Consider the following 25,961-nt stretch of genomic DNA (forward strand, 5'->3'; position numbering starts at 1 on the left):
AAATTTTCATGCTCTTTTTTAACTGTCGGGGAGTCAAGAGCTGCCACTTGTATGTCCTACTGTAACTGGAGCCATTCATTTTGGCCCTTCTTCCCCCCAAAGGCCAGTAGGCCACGAGGAAATCTGTGGACGAGGCGACGAGCCATGCCCTCTCTCTTTCCTGCCTGCCGCCAACGGTCACATACAATGCACCAGCCAATACATCGCATCTGTTATCTATTTATATGAAAAGCAGTCAAAAGGGACGTTCTCTTCTCATAGTAAGGCACAAAGAAAATTTTGTAGGTGTAATAGTTGGGAGTCGGCTGGTTGAATTGTCATATTTAAGAAAGATACGAGATTAAGAAAGAGAGTTAGAGAATTAAGGTGGTTCGGTTAATGACCTACATCTATACGGTATAATATTTTTTTACTATGTTTTTTCTTTATTCATTTCATTGTATATTGGACTTTATTTATAAAGTTTTTACAAATGATAAATACAAAACATTACATCATCTACTCCATAAAGTACTTAATGAGAGCCTTTATAAAGTAAATGCCAACCTTTACAAAGCAAATGATGATCGTTACAAAACGATACATCATTTACTTTATAGAGTTAATGAGAGCTGTTACAAAGTAAATGTTAATTGTAGAGATAAGAGGTGCGGCTGGGTGTGGCGGAACGTCGCTCTTGGCTATGGCTGGTGATTGATGGGTACGACTGAAAAAAGAAATGGCGTTGCATCATTTACTCTATTTATATAGTTTTACAAAGGAACAAATACCAAATCTTACAACATTTACTATATAGAGTTAAGGAGAGCCATTATAAAGTAAATGCTAATCATTCCAAATAATATTTAAAAAACTATTGTATGTTATCTACATACCTCTTAACATGTTTAGACCATATTTATTTTTTAAATGAACTTGAGTTTATTCATAAACTATTCAATTAAATTCATTCCTTAAAGAAAACAAGTATCTTCACTGATTATATATATTTCATAAATTCATGTTTTTTTTTTTTTTTGAAAACATAAGTTCATGTTAATCATTAGTTACTTAATTATTTTTAAAATTTTATGATTCGAGTTAATTAGTTAAAGTATTTTTTTTATAAACTATAAAAATTAATTTCACAAACCTTTGTATTTGTAATAAATTATGTATAATTTTTTTTAATCATGAAATAAACTATTTATATAATTATTACATATACAAATGCACATATGTATATGAAGATTCACATTTAAAAATTATAAAGATTATATATATATATATATATATATATATATATATATATATATATATATGTATTTGTTATTTATACATTACATTACTCTACATCAATTTTATACCAAGATATATTAGGTGTGAGACTCATGTATATGGGACCCATATATATTGAACCCACATGTATGGGTCTTACACTCTATGCGTCTTTGTAGGATAAGAACTGATTCCCGTACACCAAATTTACAATATTGGTACAACAGTCCCTCACATGGGTGGGCGTGTGACAAATGTATTTCTATCATTTTTCTTCAAGATTTCGTGCACTTCTCTTTATCGAGAAATGAGATTCCGTCCCCCACGACTACGAGCCAATTATATTCCTTGAAAATTATTATAAATAGGAGTCCTTTACTTCCCACACGCCCATTGTTGACTGGTTGAAGTGGCGGCTCTGTGCAGAAACTCTGCATCAATGGCTGCTTTGAGGAGTTCCTTCAACAAAAGATTCATTGTCCGCAATCCTCCTTTGATGAGGAGGATGCTGTCCTCCCATCCCCTGGCTGATTCCGATCCCTCTTTTGTTCAAAGAATCAGGGATCTCCCAAAGGATCTCCCTGGAACCAACATCAAAGCGCAAGTTTCTCAAGTACTTAATCTCTCTTTCTCTCTCTCTCTTGTTTAGTCTCTGAAGAATTTCAATAGTACGTTGCCTGTAGTTTCAGATGTACTGACCTTCCTTCTCTTGGTTAATTTTCCTGATTAAGTTCTTTTTGTTTCTTTCTATCTTCTTTTTCTTTTCAATCTTCCTATATCTTTAAAATCTACGATCTCCGGTCATGTGATCTTCTTCTATTACCTTTGACTGTGAGAGACAGAGGGAGATTTTCCTCTTCATTTATTTTTCAGTTCCTTAGACCATTCAGATTACAAATTTACTCTATATTTAATAAAAAAAAAAAAACAAAAAAAAAACAAAAAAAAAAAACAAAATTCACATATCTCTATTTTTGCTGCTTACTTTTTTAAAGCAAATATTTCTCGCTATTTTATTTAAATGTTATTTTTAAATTTTTTTTTTATTATTATTTCTTTTGACAAGAAAGAGAATATATTAGAATTTTTTTTTTTTTAAAAAAAAAAAATAGTAAATACTGAAGCAACTCACTAAATATTTCTCTAATTTAGGAAACCAGCAACTTATTTTAGTCCCATTTTAACCTCCGGCTAACCAAATAACGTTTGAGTTATTGGACTAGCCCGATGAGAGTTGCTCCGGTGAGGTTCAAGCTAACTCCAGCCCACGGGTTGACTACCACTCACGTTCTGCCATGTTTAGTCTTTAAAATTGGCTCTCTTTTGTGCCTTTCCTTGCGTTTTTGTTTTTATTTTTATTTTCTTAAGGATAAATGTAAAAATAGTGATTGCACCAATTTTAATAAGTTCGAGGTTTAAAAAGTGACTTAGGATATATATATATATATATTTTAAAGTAAGCATAAATGATAAATAATTATCAACGTCAAACTTCTACTTAAAATTATGATAAAAAATCGTCAAAATGTCGTATCAACAATAATAATAATACAACTAATTCATCAAAAAAAAATAATACAACTAGTGTCTTTTGTATTAAAAAATAAAAACTATAAATATAAATGCATTAAAAAAGAAGTAAAAATAAAAAGAAATTCTAGTAGGCGGTCGGTTGGTTAAAGGGGTAGCTGAACCATCACAAAGATTGAGAGTCGTTTGGCAACGTCTCAGTCAAAATTTGAAACATTGAGTTATTTATCATTTATGTGTAAAACAACATGGAGTTTCAACTTTCAAGTTACTTTTTAAGCATCAGAAAGCTTATAGTAAATTGATACAACCATGTAAACTAATTTTTTTACATTTTTTTTCTTCTTCTTATTTTGTCATCTCTCTTATTTTTTATTTTGTTAAGAGTAATGCTAAACACTCTCATTTATGCACATCCATTTTCATATACTCTTGCGTGACTTTTAAAATTATCATTATATTAAAATTTAATAAATATTTATTTCAAATTCAGTCGTAAAATATATGTAAATAGGTATAAAAAAATGAGGGTGTGTAGCAATACAACACCCCTTAAAGAAGAAAATGTTGTGATAAACAATTGTTTCCGGTTAAGACATGTTTCACGGAGACCCCGACAATAAAACACACATAGATGCAGCCAAGATTTATGTACTTAAAAACAATACAGATAATATCATTAATTCTCTGGTATTTATTTTTGTCGTAATCTAACAGATTAGCACATGACATGAGGTCCAAAGAATATAATGTTTTCAGGAAAAAACATAAAAATAAAAAAAAATAAAAAATAAAAAGAATCGAAATCCACTTTATCAACGAGGGGTAAAAGATACTTGTCACTTGTGGAGGGGAAGGATTAGCCCCTTCGTTTACGCGAAAGGGTAGAGTCATTGGCATCAAGTGGGTTCCACATGTAAAGGTGCATTCACCAATATAAACAAAAAACATTCTGGTCCAGGGATGAGAAAAAACAACACGCATGGAGCAACGGCCAATATTTTTTGTGAATCGTGATAATTAATGAATATCGTAATTTGTTTATACCTATTTTTTAATGCTTTTTATATTTTTATATATATATATATATATATATATATATATATATATATATATATATATATATTTTAACTGCGTTTTGATATGACATAAAATTTAAAGAACTTTTGTGTGTTTGTTAATATTTTTGTTTTGAAAAGAAAAAAATAAGTTTGGAAAAATTTGACTTAATCCCCCATAACTTTCATGACATTTACAATTATCCCAAAGTTAAAAATAAAAATTCTCAATTTAGTGTATTGAATTTTTAATTTTTTGCTTTATCACTCTTCCGTTAGGGTTTGATGTTAAATTAGACGGTAAAAGTCATGAAATGACTATTATACCCCTAAAATTTTATAACATTTTAAATTTAACAATAATTACAAATAATAAAAAAATTATTTATTTATTTTTTTAAAAAGTGACTCACATTGGGTCATGGGTCACAAGGTGGGTCTGCTGGGTCAACAGACCCCCCAGACCTTTTTTTTTTTTTGTTTAGTAAAAAAAAATCAGGTTTATTTTTTATAATTTTGACGCTCTCACTTAGGATTTTCAAAAAATCCTAACAGATAGGTGACATTGTTAAACTTTTTGTGAACCAGTTTTTGCGTTCTATCCTCACGTAAACATATCTTTCTGTGTTAAACTTTTTGAAGTGTCAATAGAAAATTGGATTGACATATTTAGTCAAAAGATTATGTGGTTGGGGGAAACTAATTAAAATTGCTGTTAATTAAGATTGAATTACTTATAATATATATATATTTGTCATGGTTTTAATCCTGATTCTTGACTGCTGTGTTATGCGTGTGTCCACTAATAGAGTGAAATCTTTATTGATCTATCTTTTTAACAACTTCAGATCATTGGAAGAACTCCTCTTGTATATCTCAACAAAGTCACTGAAGGCTGCGGAGCTTATATTGCTGTCAAGCAAGAAATGATGCAACCCACTGCTAGCATCAAAGACAGGTTTCTTGTTTCCTCCTCGTTATCATAGATTTAAGGTACATGTTGACCACATGTTCAAGATGAGATTGCATTATAATTTGTTCTTTTCTGTTGCCAGACCAGCACATGCCATGATAATGGATGCAGAAAAGAGAAAATTAATTACTCCTGGGCAGGTCAGCTGAATATTTGACTTGTTAATCTGTTTATTTTTGCACGTTTGTCTTAAACTCTTATACTAGAGCTTCAGATTTGTCTAATTTCAGTATAATTGTTATGTTAGACAACACTTATAGAGCCCACATCAGGAAATATGGGGATCAGTATGGCATTTATGGCAGCCATGAGAGGATACAAAATGGTTCTAACTATGCCCTCTTACACAAGCTTGGAGAGGAGGGTGACAATGAGAGCATTTGGAGCTGATTTAATTCTCACTGATCCCACCAAAGGGATGGGAGGAACAGTTAAAAAGGCATACGACCTTTTGGAATCTACACCAAATGCTTTCATGCTCCAACAATTTTCGAATCCTGTCAACACCCAGGTACCTTAAAATTATTTTAAATTTATGTTGTTTATAATCATTTCAAATATGACAGACATAATTCATCATCTACCTTAATGGACTTGTTAATGGAAACAGGTGCATTTTGAAACTACGGGTCCTGAGATATGGGAGGATACAAATGGACAAGTTGACATTTTTGTCATGGGAATAGGTAGTGGAGGCACTGTCTCTGGGGTCGGGCAGTACCTTAAATCCCAAAATCCTAATGTTAAGGTAGTAATTCTTGCTTTGCTAACATTAACCCTTATAATACTGTCTCATTTCCTTGTTGATGTTGTTGTTTCTTTTTATGTTAGATATATGGAGTGGAGCCTACAGAAAGTAATGTTTTGAACGGTGGTAAACCAGGTAAAATTTGTGCTCATTTGCTTCTTATCTGGTTCCCTCTCTTTGTGAAGAATAAAGTAGGAAAATTCCGACTTTGTACTTGTTTTCTTCAGCTGATTTCTACGAATGGAAGACTTATAAAATATTGAATAGAAAACTTCATAACTTTCAAAATTTATCTATGCCTTTGGTAGATCCATTGCCCTTGTTAGAGAAGTTGCACTCTGTAATATTGTCAATTGTAAATTTGAGACAGGTCCTCATCTAATTACCGGCAATGGGGTTGGATTCAAACCAGATATTTTGGACATGGATGTTATGGAGAAAGTTCTTGAGGTAATTGTCTTGTCGATGATGTTGTTTTTAGTGACAAACAATTTCAAAAGGGAAAAAAAAAAGTTATGAAAGAAGAATGTAGTATAGTTGCTAATTGTTTGGTTTTACTTAAATGTCATGTTGAAACTTACCTGGTATAGGTTAGTAGTGAAGATTCAGTAAAAATGGCAAGGCAATTAGCACTGAAGGAGGGACTTCTGGTAATTACTTGAATAACTCTCCGATGTATATCAATCTTGACGCTTTTACATATCTTTATAACTTTTAGACGATATGGTTATTGGCTAATGCAGGTGGGAATATCATCTGGAGCCAATACAGTTGCAGCACTCAAACTCGCTAGAATGCCAGAGAACAAAGGCAAACTCATTGTGGTAATTGGGACATATCTTCTAATTCTATTTGGAAGAATCAAGTCATACATACACCTTAACTACTTTTCATTAGTTCCAATTGATTTGGCCTTCAGAATATGCAAATAGATTAAAAGATAAACTTTGTCTATGATTTGTATATGAGATGCGAATGAGGTTATATTGTGTAAAAAAAGAATATGTTCCCAGATTCATTGGTTTATGAATTACCAGTTTTGATTGTGAAAAAGCTTCTAATTCAGTCGTGTTGTTCTTGTGTAAACAATTTGACTCAAGTATTATTATTGCTCAGAACTAGTTGTTGTTTGTTTGAATTTCAGACTGTGCATCCAAGTTTCGGGGAGCGATACTTGTCATCTGTTCTGTTTGAAGAGTTGAGGAAAGAGGCTGAAAACATGCAACCAGTTTCAGTTGACTGAAGCTTGAGAGGGCAAAGCTATGTTGTGGAATGACATGCAGCAACATTTTCGTTTTCTTTTTCTATTTTCTTCTTTTTGGGCTGAGGTGTCCACACCCTTTGGGTACCTGACTACCTCTTTAGCTCCTTCTAATACTTGCAAGCCTAATGTTTGTTGCACCAAAATATATCAATTATAGTTCATGTATGTTAGAATATTAATTAAACGATTAAATTAACTATTTATTACTAGCTTAAGTTTTCGAGATAAGCAGTAATTTAACGGTATTTAAAGTGTTATTTGAAATAATGCTTGTTCATACAAAAAGAGAGACAATGGTCGATGTACCAAATTCCCTTTTCTCGTAACCCTCATCATCTACTATGTTAGGTTTTATGTCGGTAAATTCGGTGTCAAAATTGGTTTGATTGTAAAGCTAAATTTAGTGGCTAAGTTGGTTCTCCTAAGATTAAACCCCAAGCAGTGTTGGAGCCTTAGAGTGTTTGGTTGAAAGTTGAAACTTCCTCGCGAAAAGGAAGCAAATTGTGGTCGTGCTACCATTATACGTACAATTAAACCCATGTCTCACCCGATTCACTAAAATAAATTGATGATATAACACAACTAAGCTCAATGTCGTATGTTTCCTGTTTTTTTTGGAGTGATGCTAGACGTCTTTTTCGTGTCTTTCTTGTTAGGGGTGGACATACGGGTGGATATTAACCACCTGCATCAACTATTTTCACCTAGCTGCTATTTACTATTCGCATATGTAGATGTGATTAGCAAAAACTACTATTCGCATATGCGGATGTGGATAACGATTTTATGGCATTAGCATACCTTTTTTATATATATAAGTCATGTTTACATTGATTTGATTGATTGTGATGCTTTCTTTAGTAATACTTGAGCAAAAAGACAAAAGTAATATAAAATCAATATATTTTCAAAAGATTAGGGCTTAAAAAAAAAATTAAACAAGCCAAAAATACTAAAAATCAGGATAAATTATTTTCAAAAGTGCTTAAAATAGGCCTTAATAAAGACCCAAAAGATTAAAATAAGTCCAAACGGCCAATAACCTAATAATTCGAATAGTAGATAATAACCACACCCACATGTACACATGCACTTCTTGTATCCTCCATAACTGGTGTGGCTTTTAAAGTTATAATTAAATCACAATCCAACAACGATTTATTACAAATCTCATAGTAATTTTAAAAGATACATCAATTTTTATGGATACAAGGAGGACATGGTTCTTATTATGAATATTTTAGAATTGAACGACAAAAAAGCTAAAACACTATCAACAAATAAAGGATACAAATTTCTCTAAAGTTTATTAAATTGATATTTATTTTTCGAACATGTAATTTTATATATTCTTTTAATAGCATTAACACATCACTTGTATTTTAAAAATACATGTGAGATGTGAGAATCACATGCTTTAAAGATAAATATCAATTTAATAAATAGGATTAGAAGAATTTTCTTCGGCTCAAATGGGATAGAAACTCTATCCACAAATAAATAAAACTAAAATCAAGAAACGTGATTGAAACATTTATCCCAAATAGACTCGGAGCACGTTGCATTTATGTATTTCAATGAAATATCCCGTAGATTAAAAAGTAATGTTATTTTTTACGCTAATTTATTATATTAATAGACTTAACGTGTTTTAAATGACTTTTAAATAAAATAAGTGCACTTAACAAAGGGAAAGTCCGCTTCAAAATTATCATCCAAGTGGCCCTTAAGTTCTTATAACGTTCGAAAACAGAAAAGAAAGGTTAATTAATCTGGCCATTAAGATGGTGTACGCATAGAATCATAAAAGATAGCTTATTTTTAGCCTTTTGAGTCTTTCACGCCACGCACATGAGACTTTCAAAGCTGAGTGGCTATCCAGTAATTATCGTAGCTTCAAGGGTCAAGTTCAAACACTACTCTTCTCCGTAAATCCCTAACCGTACAGTACCGGACCTATACTCACACACAGTCACACATACAATAGCGTAAAGCCATAAAGTCCTGCATTACCAACCTTAGAAAAAAAAAAATTAACCCCTCCACCCAAAAAGACAAAAAGAAAACTAAAAAAAAAAAAAAAAAAAGAAGCCCATTAGGGTTTGACTGAAAAATTTTCGCGGATCGCGTGCAAAACCCAGAGAGTCAGAATCAGCGATACCGTGAAGTCCGCGGTCCTTTCCGTCTCGGAGATCCGTCTTCCATTGCCTCCGAAAATCCCGCTTTTGGAGTGAGGAAAATGATGTAGCCTAGAGACAGAGAGAGGGGGGGACACAGTCACACAGGTCGTTTTTGAACGTTGGGATCGGAGGGCTTAAATGGGTTTTTGTTAAAAATTTGGAGGGATTTGGGGTTTTGGGTTTTTTATTTTTTATTTTTTATTTTTCTTTTCTTAAAAGGTTCTCGTTTTGGTGGATTTTGGGTGTGTGTGAATTTGGGTTAATTTTGCATGCAATCTGTTGGAGGAGGTGGAGGAGGGCCCAGCCGGGTGGGGCCGGGCGGGCGGGCGGCATCTACGTCTTCGGCTGCGTCGCCGTCCTCGTCATCTTCGGCCGTGTCGACGCCGCACTTGGGTTTCGATTCGATGCAGCAGCAACAGCAGCAGCAGCAGCAGATAGGGTCTAGGCAGGTGAGAGTTTTCGGGTGCAATTGAATTGTTTTGTGAGAATTTGGTTGTATTGGGATATGGGTTTTGGAAATGGGATTGTACTTGCAAACGGGTAGGGATGGATTTTGTGAAAAATTGGTTGAATTGGGATGTGGGCTTGGGAGTTGGGAGTGTCCTTGCAAATGGGTAGGAGATGATCTTGTGGAACATTGGTGGATTTGGGATTGGGAGCTTTTCGGCAAATGGGTGGGAGTGAATTGTGTCATTAATGGGTTGATTGTTACATTATGTATGCAGGTTTTGGAAGCGTTTTTGCAAATTAATATACTTTGTAGCGGGGGTAGTTACCATAGTGTACTTGGGTTATTCGTTAGTTGCTTAGTTAAATGTTTGGTAATCAAGACTTAGGTATTTAAGGAGACTAAGTAGGCATGTCTTAATTTGGAAATGGGAACTGATGAACTTGAGCTGCTTGACTGTAGCTGGCATCAACTTCAACCAGCTCTATCTCAGGAGCCTGAGTTATAACTAGATGGGGTCTGCTCTCAAATGTGGCTTTTGACATACTGTCTAGGACCATATGGGTTGTAAAATATTGGGGATCATATCGGTTTTGCATATATTTTGGGTTGTTAAATTTATTGTTTTTCTTTTATGATTTTGAGTCGGACCTTTTTTTTTTTTTTTTTTTTTTTTTTTTTTTTTAATATTATTGTTTTTATAATTTTAAATTTGGAATACGTTGAAAGAGATATGGAGGTGAAATTAGGTTTATCCCTATTCCCTTGTTTGGGTTGGTGCGATTGCTTACTGTCATATGGTATGCGGGAATATGGATTTGGGTTCATCTATTCAAGTCTAGAGATGTTGATTAACTGCAGAGAAGATAGTGCCATGAGTTCGATGTCACAGCTTTCTAATAATGATCTTAAGAAATAAGATCAACATGATGTAATAATCTGCACCATTGTACTTTCTGTACGATGATTTCAAGTTGTCTTTCTGGTTTGCTTGTGGTGTTTATAGTAGCAGGATCCACATAGTCTCATGATTCTAGTCCTCTGTTTCCTTTTGTTCACCTTTAATTTCCTAGAATATTTTGCTTGTATGAATTTTCTTTCTTTACTTTATTAGTTGACCTCTGTTGTATGTCTCACTTTGTGTATGCTAAACACCTGTGGACTACAGCACTTCATAATTATAGTCATTGCTTAAATTTTTATGATTATGTAAATGTATTCATTGGTGTAAATGATTTTCCCCCTTTTTCTTTTCATGGATTGTGACAGTTATTTGTATCGTTCGCTGACATAATGAATGTATGTTGCATTACTTCCATAATCTTATATCTGCTTGTAACATTATGTACCCATATTGGCGCATTTCTCTGTATCTTTTCTTTCTTGATTGTATTGAGTCATGATTAACTTCTGGCGTTTTTAATTTGTGTTGTGATTTTTAAGTGGCTGATATTTTCATCCTCCATATCAGTACCTTGTATTGATTTGGAATAAAAATTATGCAAATGAAAAATAGGAATAATTTCCTGTTTATTTAATTCAACCTCAAGTCATTAATATGTGGGAGTTTCATATAAAATGATAAACATATTTGACTTTCTATCATTTATTGTTAATGCAGTCACTACAACAACAGTTACATAGAAAACCTGAGGGCAACGAAGCCCTTCTAGCATATCAAGCCAGTCTCCAAGGAGTTATGGGAGGAAACAACTTCGCTTCATCTCCTGGCTCTATGCAACTGCCTCAACAGTCAAGGAAATTCATTGACTTGGCTCAACAACATGGTTCCTCCCATGAGGGCCCGCATAGGAGTCAAGCAGTTGAGCAACAAGTGCTAAATCCAGTCCATCAAGCTTATCTACAATATGCTTTCCAGGCTGCTCAACAAAAGCCATCTTTGGCCATGCAATCACAGCAGCATGCTAAAATGGGAATGTTGGGCCCTCCACCGGGGAAGGATCAGGACATTCGAATGGGAAATCTGCAAGTTCCTAGTCAGGCTCAGGCATCATCATCAAGAAACTCTTCTGAACATTTTGGTCGTGGTGAAAAGCAGATGGATCAAGGTCAGCAACCAGCCCCTGAGCAGAGGAGTGAGCTAAAACCTTCAACCCAGCCGACAGGCATTGGACAATTAATACCTGGAAATATGGTGAGGCCTTTGCAAGTACCACAAGCTCAGCAGAGTACCCAAAACATGGCAAACAACCAGATCGCAATGTCTGCCCAGTTGCAGGCAATGCATTCATGGGCACTTGAGCGCAATATTGATCTCTCGCTGCCTGCAAATGCCAACTTGATGGCACAGCTCATTCCAATAATGCAGTCTAGGATGGTTCCACAGCAAAAGGCAAATGAAAACAATATGGGTGCACAGTCGTCGCCTGTTCCAGTGTCAAAGCAGCAGGTCGCTTCCCCACCAGTTGTGAGTGAGAGTTCTCCCCATGCTAATTCATCAAGTGATATATCTGGGCAGTCTGGCTCTGCAAAAGCAAGGCAGATTGTTTCACCCAGCCCCTTTGGTTCAACTTCGAATGCTGGCCTAGTTAACCACTCTAACAACATTTCATCACAGCAATTTGCTACTCATGGCAGAGAGAATCAGGTGCCTTCTAGACAGCCTTCTGTGATTGGTAATGGAATGCCTTCAATGCATCCCCCACAGTCATCTGCCAACATGAGTCAGGGTGTGGATCATTCTTTGAATGCAAAACATTCGTTAAGCAGCCCAGAAACTCTGCAGATGCAGTACCTCAGGCAGTCAAATCGATCTTCTCCACAAGCTGCAATTTCTAGTAATGATGTGGGGTCTGGCAGCAACATCCCTTCACAAGGTGGTTCGACTATTCAGACGCCTCAACAGCACTTTGGATTCACCAAACAGCAATTGCATGTTCTTAAAGCACAAATACTAGCATTTCGGCGGCTGAAGGTCTGCACATCTCTCTTTCTCTCTCTCTCTCTCTCTTTGCTTGTGCGAATGTGTCTTTTGCTTCCTTCCCCCCCCCCCCCCCCCCCCCCCCCCCCCCCTCTTTGAATACCCTTTGATCTACATTACAATTGCTGAGTGGATAGTGTTACTTATTTCCTGTTTCTTGACAGAAAGGAGACCCTGGTCTCCCTCAAGAACTTCTTCGAGCTATTGCTCCACCGCCCCTTGAGTTGCAGCTGCAGCAGCAATTTCCTCCTGCAGGAGGAAATAATCAGGATAAATCTGCTGGGAATATTGTGGCTGAACATTCAAGGCATATGGAGTCTAATGAGAAGGATTCACATGCTGTGGCATCAATTAATGGACATAGTTTGTCAAAAGAGGAAGCTCTAGGGGGGGATGAGAAACCAACAGTCACCACAGCTCGTAATCAAGGTGTGCCCGCTGTAATAAAGGAACCTACACCAGTGGTGCCTGCTGGAAAAGACGATCAGCAATCCACTGTATTTTCTGTTAAGTCAGACCAGGATCCTGAACGTGGTATTAATAGGACTCCTGTTAGAAGTGACTTTCCAGCAGATAGGGGAAAGACTATTGCCCCACAGGGAGCTGTATCTGATGCAGTGCAAGTTAAGAAACCTGCACAAGCGAGCACTGCCCCCCAGCCAAAAGACGTTGGCTCTGCCAGAAAGTATCATGGACCCCTATTTGATTTCCCTTTTTTCACTAGGAAACATGACTCCTTTGGGTCGACAATGATGGTTAATAACAATAATAATCTGACATTGGCATATGATGTCAAAGATCTTCTTTTTGAGGAAGGCATGGAAGTGCTTACTAAGAAAAGGTCTGAAAATTTAAGAAAGATTGGTGGTTTACTGGCGGTAAACTTAGAGAGGAAAAGGATTAGGCCAGATCTTGTCTTGAGGTTGCAAATTGAAGAGAAAAAGCTTCGACTTTTAGACCTACAGGCACGGTTAAGGGATGAAATTGATCAACAGCAACAGGAGATAATGGCAATGCCTGACAGGCCATATAGGAAGTTTGTTCGGCTGTGTGAGCGTCAACGTATGGAGCTCACCAGACAAGTACAGGCCTCTCAGAAAGCTATGAGAGAGAAGCAACTGAAATCCATATTTCAGTGGCGTAAGAAGCTTCTTGAGGCTCACTGGGCAATCCGCGATGCACGGACTGCCCGCAACAGGGGAGTTGCGAAATATCATGAGAGAATGTTGAGGGAGTTCTCGAAAAGAAAGGATGATGATAGGAATAAGAGAATGGAAGCATTGAAGAACAATGATGTTGAGAGGTATAGGGAGATGTTGCTGGAGCAGCAAACAAGCGTCCCAGGTGAAGCTGCTGAGAGATATGCTGTTCTCTCTTCATTCTTGTCTCAGACAGAAGAATATCTACATAAACTGGGAAATAAAATAACAGCCACCAAAAATCAACAGGAAGTGGAGGAAGCAGCGAATGCAGCTGCAGCCGCTGCACGATCGCAGGCATGCTTTGTTCCTCTCTTTTCCCCCCTCTCTCTCTCTCCCAAATCATTCTTTTTATTGGTCTATATTTGGTTCTTCTGTTTCATAAATTTAAGAATCCCTCTCACTTGTTCGTGAACTAATGAGATTTCTTTTTCAATTCATAGCCTTTGTATGTTGGGTGGTTTTCTAACTCATTTACTTATCTGTTTTCCGACAAAAGGGCCTCTCAGAAGAAGAAGTTAGGGCAGCAGCGGCTTGTGCCGGGGAGGAAGTAATGATAAGAAATCGGTTTATGGAAATGAATGCACCGAAGGATAGTTCATCTGTTAGCAAGTAAGTTAATTTATCTGTTTAATGGTATGCTTCATGTTTTAAAGTGCCGATGGGGTGGTTGGCTCCATTAGGTGTGCTATCTGTGGACCAGAATGTGGTGCAGTGGTTTTGTTTTGTAGTTCTTAGTTTGACAAAACTTATAAAAAACAAGTTTTTCTTAGTTTGACAAAGCTAGACTTGTTACATTGTTAATTTGTTCTTTACGATTGTCTTTCTTGATTTTGTACAAGGCTCCCTTAATTAATTGTTCCTCATGATTTTCACCAGATATTATACTCTCGCCCATGCTGTGAATGAAAGGGTTGCAAGGCAACCCTCAATGTTACGGGCTGGAACCTTGAGAGACTATCAACTTGTAGGTTGCTATGTTTGAGGGTTTTTTTTGGGTACTCTGTTCTAATGTAGCGAGTTAGTTTGTTAAGTTATTCTGAGTATTATTCTGCAGGTTGGATTGCAATGGATGCTTTCTTTGTATAACAATAAATTAAATGGAATCTTGGCAGATGAGATGGGTCTTGGGAAGACTGTACAGGTGACTTTTTCTTAAGTTAAATGCTTGGCTCTTACTCCCCTGATATAAAAATAGCATTAAGCATGTTTCTAGTTCGAGCAACTGAGCAGGGCCATACATTAGGGTCCATTATTTCATATATGCGAGGTTTATTTGGGGCCTTAGTTATTTTGAGTCTGTTAGTGTACCTGAAAATCTATAAAAATAGCATTCTATGTGATTTATTCATAACCTTATACTACTTTTAATCATATTCTTCTCTGTCTAGGTAATGGCATTGATTGCTTACCTGATGGAGTTCAAAGGGAACTATGGCCCACATCTTATAATAGTTCCAAATGCTGTTTTGGTAAATTGGAAGGTTAGCTATTTTATTCCATGTTAGTGAGTTTCACCTTTTCCATTAGTATCTAAATTGGCTAACTGAGTTCATCTTGCAGAGCGAGTTCCATACTTGGCTTCCATCTGCGTCGTGCATTTTTTATGTGGGTGGGAAGGATCAACGGTCAAAATTATTCTCTCAAGTAAGAGCAGGCATTTGCTTATTTACTTGATCTTTAAGTTTCTCATAAAATAACTTTCTGTTTTTGTTACTTATTCTTTTTTAGGAGGTTTGTGCTCTGAAATTTAATGTGCTCGTGACGACTTATGAGTTTATCATGTTTGATCGTTCGAAACTTTCAAAAATTGATTGGAAGTATATCATAATTGATGAAGCACAAAGAATGAAGGATAGGGAATCAGTTTTAGCACGTGATCTTGATAGATATCGCTGCCAGAGGCGCCTGCTTCTCACTGGGACACCGTTGCAGGTCTGTTACAACAGCTCTTTAATTTATGGTGACAGACATTGTTTGATGCATATATATCTCTATGCTATGTCTTTACAAAAAGTAAAAAGGCGTAGCCTATATGCATATGTCTCTCTGACCTTGACTAACCTAAGTTTTAGGGTTTGCAGCCTAGGTTGGGTTGTGCTTTTCATGGTAACAATATTAATATACTGTTCTCCTTATGATATTGTTCTACCTACTAATATGCATGTACATACATGTACAACTACTCGTTTGTGTGACAACTCACTATTGGCTAACTAATTTGGCATGCACAGCTGAAGCTGAAGCATTAACCAATGGTGTCCTAAGCGTGGTTAAACCGAATCTTGGTTCTTGGGCAGTCATGAAATGCTTTCATATAATCAAATACTTATTAAAAAAAAAAAATGAAATGCTTTCATATAATCAAATTCAGTTCATGCCATTATTGTTTAGCTTTTCCTTTATGAAACTTGTTAGCATGGAGGAGGAAATTTCAATATACTATTCAAAAAACTGCATAACTAAGAAATATGATCCTGAGAAATATTGTGGTTACACTTGGCTTACTCCCCCATCACCATGTGTATAAGACAAACCTCATATTCAATAGTGAGTTTCAGAAAAGTGGGCCTGAGCCAGATCATGATGATTTGTGCTGCACTAAGTTGCTTCAAACCCGCCCATCTGCGTTTTCCTTTCGTGCCATGTTTGAACCTGTTGCAATGGACCACTGGCCTCTTCCATCACTCTTTGGCACTTTTTATTACTTCACTGCTAATGTGGTCGAATCAGCCTTTCTATATAATTATATGAAGCATAATTTCTATTTTAACATTTCTGATCAGCATTAACTGGGGTTGTACTCGGTAAAGTTTGTTGCTGATGTTCTAATGAAAGGAACATGTTCTTTTTCCATGTATGTAAGTTGAGATTCTAGCCAGAAATTGAAGGAATGCTCACATATACGTGAATGAAGAATAAACTTCAAATCTATTCCTTTATATATTTACACCTGTCGCTATAAAATGTTTAGCTTTTAAAGAAGGCCACAAAGAATTTAATGATCTGCTTGATTATTTAGTTTCTTCATTTTATTTTTACTTAAGTCACTGAGTATAGTTGAACATGGAATTGTCTTTCTTTTGCAGAATGATCTGAAGGAACTCTGGTCACTTTTAAATCTACTTCTTCCGGAAGTGTTTGATAATAGGAAAGCATTTCATGATTGGTTCTCAAAACCTTTTCAAAAGGAAGGTCCAACACAGAATCCAGAAGATGACTGGCTTGAGACTGAAAAAAAGGTCATCATCATCCACCGACTTCATCAAATTCTAGAGCCATTTATGCTCAGGCGTCGTGTTGAGGATGTGGAAGGCTCACTTCCACCTAAGGTATGATTGTGATAGTCCTAGTTGGTCATAACCTCTCTTTTGGCTGATATCTAATAACAATGCTGGATTGCAGGTTTCCATAGTTTTAAGATGTAGGATGTCATCTATTCAGGGTGCCATTTATGATTGGATCAAATCCACCGGTACTCTTCGAGTTGATCCTGAAGATGAAAAGCTCAGGGTTCAAAAGAATCCAATTTACTCGGCTAAGGTGTATAGAACTTTGAATAATAGATGTATGGAACTTCGGAAAACCTGCAATCATCCTTTGCTCAATTACCCATATTACAATGACTTATCGAAGGCTTTTCTCGTAAGATCTTGTGGGAAATTGTGGATCCTAGATAGAATTCTAATAAAGCTTCAGAGAACTGGGCATCGAGTACTGCTCTTTAGTACCATGACAAAACTCCTTGATATATTGGAGGAATACTTGCAATGGCGGCGACTCATCTACAGACGAATCGATGGAACAACCAGTTTAGAAGATCGTGAATCGGCTATTGTTGAGTTCAACAGCCCTAATTCGGACTGCTTCATTTTCTTGCTTAGTATTCGTGCAGCTGGTCGGGGTCTTAATCTTCAGTCTGCTGACACAGTTATCATATATGATCCTGATCCAAACCCTAAAAATGAGGAGCAGGCAGTTGCAAGAGCCCACCGTATTGGACAGAAAAGAGAAGTTAAAGTCATTTATATGGAAGCAGTGGTTGATAAAGTCTCTAGCCATCAGAAAGAAGATGAACTAAGAAGTGGAGGTACAGTTGATATGGAGGATGACCTTGCGGGTAAAGATCGCTATATGGGATCTATTGAGAGCCTGATAAGGAATAACATTCAGCAATATAAAATTGATATGGCTGATGAAGTTATTAATGCTGGGCGCTTTGACCAGAGAACAACACATGAAGAGAGACGCTTGACTTTAGAGACATTGTTGCATGACGAGGAGAGGTATCAAGAAAATCTCCATGATGTTCCCTCGCTGCAGGAGGTCAATCGCATGATTGCTAGGAGTGAAGAGGAAGTTGAATTGTTTGATCAAATGGATGAGGAACTGGATTGGACTGAGGAGATGACGAGGTATGACCAGGTACCTAAGTGGCTTCGAGCGAGTACTAGAGAAGTAAATACCACTATGGCTAATCTTTCGAAAAGACCATCAAAGAACACTTTGTTGGCTGGTAATATTGGCAAGGAATCTAGTGAAATAGGTTCTGATTCATCTCCAAAAACTGAAAGGAAAAGGGGACGGCCCAAAGGAAAAAAGCATCCTAATTACAAGGAATTAGATGATGAAATTGGGGAATACTCTGAAGCAAGTTCTGATGAGAGAAATGGATACTCTATACATGAAGAAGAGGGAGATATTGGTGAGTTTGAAGAGGATGAATTCAGTGGCGCTGTTGGAGCACTGCCAATCAATAAAGACCAATCAGAAGAGGAAGGTCCAGTTTGTGATGGTGGTTATGAGTACCCCCGGGCTTCAGAAATCACCAGAAATAATCATATACTAGAGGAAGCAGGTTCCTCGGGATCATCCTCAGACAGTCGAAGATTGACACAAGTGGTATCGCCTTCTGTTTCTTCCCAGAAATTTGGTTCCCTGTCTGCATTAGATGCTAGGCCAGGTTCTCTATCAAAAAGGCTGGTATGTGTCTTTTCTTTCTAAAATGATGCTTTATTGTTGGGGTGATTGATTTATTGATTTTTGCTATCTGCTCATTTTTGTTCTTTTACATTTTTTCCAGCCAGATGAACTAGAGGAGGGGGAAATTGCAGTATCTGGAGATTCTCACATGGATCACCAACAATCTGGAAGTTGGATTCATGATCGTGAAGAAGGGGAAGATGAGCAGGTTTTGCAACCCAAAATAAAACGAAAACGTAGTCTACGGGTTCGTCCCCGTTATACCATGGAAAGGCCAGAGGAGAAGCCTGGCAATGAACCTCAATCTTCTCAACGTGGAGATTCATCTCTGTCGCCATTCCCAGTGGACAATAAGTATCATGCTCAGCTAAAGACTGACCCTGAAACAAAAGCACGTGGAGAGTCCAATACTTTTAAGCATGATCAAAATGATTCATCCTCAAAAAGTCGGCGGAATTTGCCATCAAGGAAAATAGCTAATATGTCAAAATTGCATGCTTCGCCAAAATCTAGCAGATTGAATTGCACGTCTTCTCCTGCAGAAGATGTTGCCGAACAGTTGAGAGAAGGTTGGGATGGTAAATCTATGAATTCAACTGGGACATCAGCTTTTGGCGCTAAGATGCCTGACAACATGCAGAGAAGGGTATGGCTGTTGAATTGACAATGCATATTAATGTTTTAGATTTTAATGTGATAAATGATGTCTGTTAGTACTTGATTTTCCTCTACGTGTACTTCTGAGTAAGGTGTCTGCTTATGGTATACACGAAGGGCTGGAAATATGTTTGGTTGTTTGGAATTCAGCTTCCATTTACGATTCTTTTACTATTAATTTGTCTGTTGGTTTTAGTTTTGTTCCATTTTATCTTCACTGAAGCTTGATGTCTTGTATCTGCGTAGAGGTTTCCTATTGTAGCATTCTATGTAAAATTTGTTCCCCCCCCCCCCCCCCCCCCCCCCTCCCTCCCCGGCCTTTTATGAAACTCCACGCTCACACACTCGTACATGCACAACTCGTGGAAAACTAGTGTCAGAGCACTAGCAGTAGTTTCCCTTAATTTTTTCTTAAATTTAGGAAACCAAGCTACTTTTTGCTTTCTATTCAAATATACGCCACAGTAGCTCCTCTTATCCTTTACATATACTATTTAAATATTCTTTCAAGTCGATGATAGGGGAAAGATATAGCCTTTTTTTTTTAATAAATAAGATAAGGGAAGCTAAAGTGCTTCCCTAAACAGTGCTTTCCCTTGGTTTAGGGAAGGAAAGGGGGAATCTGCTGCAGGTGGGTTTTTGGGGATTTTCCCTACATTTAGGGAAGGGAAGGGGGTTTAGGATATATGCTGCTAGTGCTCTAACTCTTCTTTTCTCTTGCACTCTCCAACACAAATGCAGACAGATTGAAAAATAACTATAGAAGTTGGTTTAGACCAACCATGGATGGACAAAATCGAAGACTTGAACATGTAAGAGTTAGCTGTGATGACCCATGCTAATATTAGATTCATGCCATGAGCACATGGAAACTAACTATAACTTGTTTTAATTTAACCAAGGATGAGGAAAATCGAAGATTTGAATGTATTGAGAGTAAACTGTCATGGGCCATGCTAATTTTAGATTCATGCAATCAGCATCTCTCTCTCTCTCTCTCTCCCCCCCCCCCCCCCCCCCCCCCCCTTCTCTCTCTCTCTGGTTTTCTAAGATATCTAGTATTGTTTTGCTATTTAATGGAAATGCCTGGTGCATAGAGTATAATATGTCATTGACAAATTGGAGCTTTGGATTAGACGATGTGATGCAAGCTTTATACTTGTTTTAACTGGTTTCATTTTGAGGAAGGGATTTGGTTGGCACATCCTTCCCTTGGGCTTTGTTTTAAGGACTATTCCTATCTAATATTATTGGAGCAATCGCTTATAATATTAATATGAATTTGGTGTACAAGTTGGAAATCTGCTAATAGAATAATATCCCTTTTACAATGCTCTGTGTTGAATTTTACTTTCTTTATTTTCTCTTTTCCATGTCTAAGTCTGATTAGGCAATTAAGTGTTGAACTCACCAAAAAATTTTCTTTTTGCAGTGCAAAAGTGTAATTAGCAAACTCCAAAGGAAAATAGGTAAGGAAGGTCCTCAAATTATACCTCTGCTTACAGATTTGTGGAAGAGGATTGAAAACTCTGGGTACATGGGTGGATCAGGAAATAATATTTTGGATTTACGAAAGATCGATCTGCGTATAGACAGATTAGAGTATAGTGGAGTGATGGAGCTTGTGATCGATGTGCAGTTCATGTTGAAAAGTGCAATGCATTTTTATGGGTTCTCACATGAGGTATGATTGCTCATCTACAGCATTGCCCCTAGAGCGTTACATTAGTATGTCCTATTAATATGGTTATCCTCGTAGTGAAAGCAATTATACAGAAGCATGTTCAACTGTTCTAAGTTTTTTTTTTTTTTTGAGCCTGTCATACAACCTATAACGTGCATGCATTTTATTTGGTTCACATAAATATCCAGCATACACATTGAAAGTAAAAAAACACAGAATAAGACAAGAACTTCTACAAATCAAGTCTGGAAGGATTCTGGCACCAGTGCCCAAAAATTAACCTCTAGAACATACCTAGATGCCAAAGTCTAGCAAAAGCAATGAAAAAGTCACCACTGCCAACCGTGTTATTCTCATTTTATTTAAGATGATTGCGCGCTAGAAGTCCAAAGAAAAGAGAGAACTCCTGAATCTGCGTAGCTCTATCAATTATTTTTTTTTGATAGGTAATAAACAAAATATTATTAAAAAAGCGTTAAAGGCGCCCCTAAGCATACATGAAGTATACAAAAAGGACAAAAAAAAAAAGCCGAACAACCCAATAGAAGAAAATTACATCAAACCCCCATTTTCTAGAACCCATTCCCCTAAGATCGAAATTAATAGAACATTCTGGATTCTTGAAGTAGGCCTTGGCGGGTTGTGGGTTGTTTTTCCTTTGCTTTTTGGTTTTCCTTTGTAGTTCGGCTTCGGTCGGCTTGGGTTTTGGGGTGTCTCTTGTGGTTTCGGTCGGCTTCAGTAGGCTTGGTCTTTGGGTGCCTCTGGGTTTTGGTTGTACTGGGTGTCTTTTTTTGGGGGCGTTTCGGGTTTTGTGGGTGTTAGTGCGTTTTGCTGTTTTGGGGCATGTTCTTGGGCTTTGGGTTTGTAAGTGCTCCTCGTATACTGCCTGTGTACTGGGGCGCCTTTCGCTTTTTAATAAAATTGCCTATTACTTATCAAAAAAAAAAAAATTAGTTTGCATCCTCAATGGCTCCCAAAAACGAACATTTTTGCTGAAAAATCTCCCCACAACTCTTGCGTCCAAAATCTTAATGGCATCCTCTGATTTAATGCACCTGGGCGTCTTGTATTGGTTAAAAGAAGACCTTTGAGACGCAAAAATCCATGAGTGCATCAAATGTCCCATGCTTCATCCACCCTTATCTCTAAGGGTTCAATGGAATTGTCCTTTTTCCTGCATCTCCTATAGACAGAATCCAGCGAATCTTCCACTATGGAGCAGCATTGTTCCATTATGGCTTGATCAAGCTCTGGTATGTTACGTCACAGACTAGAAAATGAGTGATATGTGTGAACGTTTACTTTGCTTCTTATGTTAGTTGCAAGAACCCTGCTTGATGTGTGAGGGCTTTATCAAGTTCAAACTTAATTATATTCCAAAATAAAAGAACATATTTGAGAGAAGAGATGGTGCTAATTGATGCATTTCCCACAATTCTGAAACTATCCGTCAAATCAATGTGAAAGAATGAAGAGGGTGAGCCCAACAGGTTGATGTAAAAAAGAAAAAAAAGAAAAATGATAACTAAATGAGAATGCTACCACTTGGAACTGTTCATCCAAAGTACCAAGGGGTTTGACATAAATTATAATATTAAAGCTGCTTACAGTTTAACCTAATAATGGTGACTAACCTTCATTGACTGTGTACAGTAGTAGTGGGTGACCACCAGAATAGCAAACTTCAATTGCGATAGCCAGTAATGGTCTATTCTAGCCAAGGATATAAAGCTTTTTTACCTTCCCGAAAGCCAGTGTGCATCATATTTTTCTACAGTCCTTTTCTTGGTTTCCCAACTTGCTCATCAGATCTTGAGCAAGTATCTAGAGTGATTGCTTCTTTTTTTTTGGTCCTATCTTGCTCTGATTTGTCATGCGAACATACTTGAAACATTTGTGTGTATGTGTTGAGAACAAATTTAGGATGTGGGTGTGTTAGAACATTGACAGAAGCTCACTCTTATACTTGTGTCCTCATGTTTTTGAGATTCTGAGTGTAATACTTGGTGTTTGACTCTGCACTGCACTGGATTAGAAGTGACAATATTTAATAGCAATAAACCACTACTTTAAGTCTAGTTGCTACAAGTCATGTATACAGTGGAGGTACTTTTCTTCCCTGAATCATGATTAGGATTTATTAGCAAGTCACAGGAAAGTTTAATATATGATTGGACTGTTGACTTTCTGGATGCCAACATATGTGGAGTTTCATTTTGTGCTGTTTACGTAACCAGAGATTTGAGGAAATAAAAATAATTTTGGAGTCTTGTGTAAGATCCTTTTCTTTTTATCTTGATTCTTTCCTTTTTGGGCTAAAAAAGGATTGCAAATTTTAAGATCCAAGTTCTGGATTCCAAATTCTCATTTTTTTTTTTTTATTTTGAGCTCTACTTTTGCAACAAATCAGTGCATCAAAGAAATTAATCATCTAAATATATGTTAATTTACCACTCAAAAGTTATTTTAGGAAAGGTTTGAACCACTACTTCCTTGAATTTGCTACCCAAACCATATATTTTACAAACTTCCTTGAAGTTTTTTAGAAACTCTCCTGCTTCTGGAATTCCAAAAACTTCTGCGTGCATTTCTTTGAATAATGTTTAAATATTTTAGAACCTGGGGCATCTCCAATCTCCCAATTTCATGAACTAATTAGTAATCACTTTGCTAAAAGAAAAAGAAAAAAGATTTCTTACTCACTGTCTAATTATGATGCCCAGGTGAGATCTGAAGCAAGGAAAGTGCATGATCTCTTTTTTGATATCTTGAAAAATGGATTTCCAGAGACAGATTTTCGAGAAGCTAGAAATGCACTCTCTTTTTCTGGCCCATTTTCTGCCACTGCTTCCCCATCCCCAAGACAGGCGGCCATTGGCTCAAGTAAGAGACACAAGTTGGTGAATGAGGTGGAATCTGATCCAGGCCCTCCACAGAAGCCACCTCAACGTGGACTCATTTCCAGTGGGGAAGATGCAAAAATCAGAGGCCATATACCCCAGAAGGAATCAAGGATTGGCAGTAGCCGGGAGCAAAGTCAGCAGGAAGATTCACCACTTCTTACTCATCCAGGGGAGCTGGTGATCTGCAAGAAGAAGAGAAAAGACAGGGAGAAGTCAGTGGTGAAGCCTAGGACTGGATCAGCTGGCCCTGCTTCACCCCTTAGCATGGGTCGTAGTATGAGAAGTCCCGGTCCAGGTTCAATGCCCAAGGACACCAGACAGACTCCACAAAGCGGATGGGCCAACCAGCCTGCTCAACCGGCAAACGGGGATGGCGGGTCTGTTGGTTGGGCAAATCCTGTAAAGAGGTTGAGGACAGATTCCGGGAAAAGGAGGCCAAGCCATCTATGACTGAAGGGTATATGATGTAATGGAAAAGTTTCTTCCCATTTACTTCAGGCGCTGAGTTCATTAGAGGCCCGTTATTGCCTATTCTTGTGCAATTGGCCATACTTGTTAATAATAGTGTAGGTCGTTGCTCCTCCATTGTATCTTACAGAGGCCTTACCATGTTTCGGAATCAAATAGTTTTTTAGTATCTGCCCCTTGCAGGTATTACGTTTGCCCCTGAGAGCTGAAACCGTTGTAAAGTATAGATTTGCTTCATATTAATTTTCAGGCTTATCACACATCTTTCAATTTTCTCACCTTGCTTCCATTTACACTCCAGTCGTTGGAAGAGACAGGTGAATCTGCTAACTGCTAAGTTTAGTAATCTTTTTGGGGGTGATTTTCTTGCTTTTGTGAAGTGTAAATTAGCTTTCGAAATCAGTTGTATTGGCTCCGACAACAGCTCTCTTTGTATTGATAGCAAAATTATCTCGAGAATTATTTTCCTAATGGTAGATATACATGATAGATAATTTCAGGTTTGGAGTAATGCTATACACTCTCACTTCCTTATACTTATTTTTACACCTCGTTAGGTCGCTTTTAAAATCACCGTTTTTTAAATTTGTGAGGGATCTTGGAAGGGGAAGGGGTAGCTGCACAGCCATTCTTAGGTGTCGTAGCCAATTACGATTTGGAAACAAGAGCTCGAAGAAGATGAATCCACAAGCGTTGATCTTGGGATCAAGGATGGACAAGAAACAAAACTAAGTAGCCGCCACAACAAAGAGGGACCCACTAAAACAGCACCAAATCCATACCGTCCCTTTCGGCGGATGTAGTGGTGGCAGTGCTCATGCCAACGGGTATTTGAATGCGGATGGACAAAAAAGGAGTTGCGCCAAAGTTGCTGTAGCTGAAGTAACAAAAAGAAAAGCAATAACCGGAGTGGAGAGTCGGTCGAAAAGCGAAAAGAATGTTGACGAAGGCCCATCAGGTGAAGCATCTGAATGCTCACCACTTGTGCAACCCGGATCTTCTAGTTGACTTGAGATTTGGGCCACAAGTCTGACGACGAGACCATTCGGTGGCTCGTGGCTCCTCAAGCACGTTGAGCTCATCATCGTTGTTACTAGCATTGTCCTTGCAATGATGCAATCTCCATGTCCGTCAATGGGACCCTTAAAATGCTCATCACACTTGCTGTCGATAGCGACCCACTTGTTAAGAAGAAATGCAAATTAAAGGACGCGTCAACAATGAGTACGTACATAGATGTGAACGACAAGCTTTCGGTAGACTTGCCCCAACAACCACCACCCCACAATAGAGCTGTACAGTCGGTGACAGATTTAGGTGGGGCCGGTGTAGGCTATAACCCTCTCTCAATTTAAAAAAAGAAAAAAAAAAATTAGATAAAAAAAATAATATTATAAGGTAAAAAATAAAAATTTAACTTAATGGCCTCTACTAATAAATTTTTGATCCCCTGCCTCTGCCCATAAGAGTTTTTGGCTCCGTCCTTGTCCTTGTGTAGTCAATGACGATTAACTATTAATCACATCGCCTTAGGCGGTTAGAAGTTTTGAGTAACTGCTAACCGCATCGCCTTAGGCAGTTAATGGTTTTGAGTAATTGTCAACGATTATTTATGCCCAAATTGTGCCATGGTAATTGACTGCCAGGTTCTGGCCTTTTAGGTCCTTT

The 25,961-nt window shown here is 37.3% G+C and overlaps 2 protein-coding genes across 3 annotated transcripts; both read left to right on the top strand.

The window, feature by feature from the left end:
* Window positions 1-1,601: 1,601 nt before the first annotated feature.
* LOC133863546 (bifunctional L-3-cyanoalanine synthase/cysteine synthase 1, mitochondrial) lies at window positions 1,602-7,039 on the top strand. Its single transcript, XM_062299531.1, has 10 exons — window positions 1,602-1,870; window positions 4,694-4,803; window positions 4,901-4,958; window positions 5,066-5,329; window positions 5,429-5,566; window positions 5,650-5,701; window positions 5,937-6,016; window positions 6,157-6,216; window positions 6,310-6,390; window positions 6,711-7,039. Exons 1-10 carry the CDS (start codon window positions 1,697-1,699, stop codon window positions 6,807-6,809), a joined length of 1,116 nt encoding a protein of 371 aa, XP_062155515.1. The 5' UTR covers window positions 1,602-1,696; the 3' UTR covers window positions 6,810-7,039.
* Window positions 7,040-8,866: 1,827 nt separating this feature from the next.
* On the top strand, window positions 8,867-24,555 carry LOC133863081 (ATP-dependent helicase BRM). 2 transcript variants are annotated; one of them, XM_062299069.1, is made up of 15 exons: window positions 8,867-9,459; window positions 11,080-12,393; window positions 12,564-13,895; window positions 14,098-14,210; window positions 14,478-14,565; window positions 14,656-14,742; window positions 14,990-15,082; window positions 15,162-15,245; window positions 15,330-15,533; window positions 16,688-16,930; window positions 17,004-18,581; window positions 18,682-19,227; window positions 20,671-20,707; window positions 20,789-20,922; window positions 23,646-24,555. In XM_062299069.1, exons 1-15 carry the CDS (start codon window positions 9,280-9,282, stop codon window positions 24,273-24,275), a joined length of 6,663 nt encoding a protein of 2,220 aa, XP_062155053.1. In that variant the 5' UTR covers window positions 8,867-9,279; the 3' UTR covers window positions 24,276-24,555. The 2 variants fall into 2 exon arrangements, with proteins under 2 accessions (XP_062155053.1, XP_062155052.1); XM_062299068.1 differs by having other exon boundaries at window positions 8,868-9,459; window positions 20,671-20,922.
* The last annotated feature ends 1,406 nt before the right edge of the window (window positions 24,556-25,961 follow it).

This window comes from Alnus glutinosa, chromosome 3, assembly GCF_958979055.1.
Source record: "Alnus glutinosa chromosome 3, dhAlnGlut1.1, whole genome shotgun sequence".
In the NCBI taxonomy this organism is placed as follows: Eukaryota; Viridiplantae; Streptophyta; class Magnoliopsida; order Fagales; family Betulaceae; genus Alnus; species Alnus glutinosa.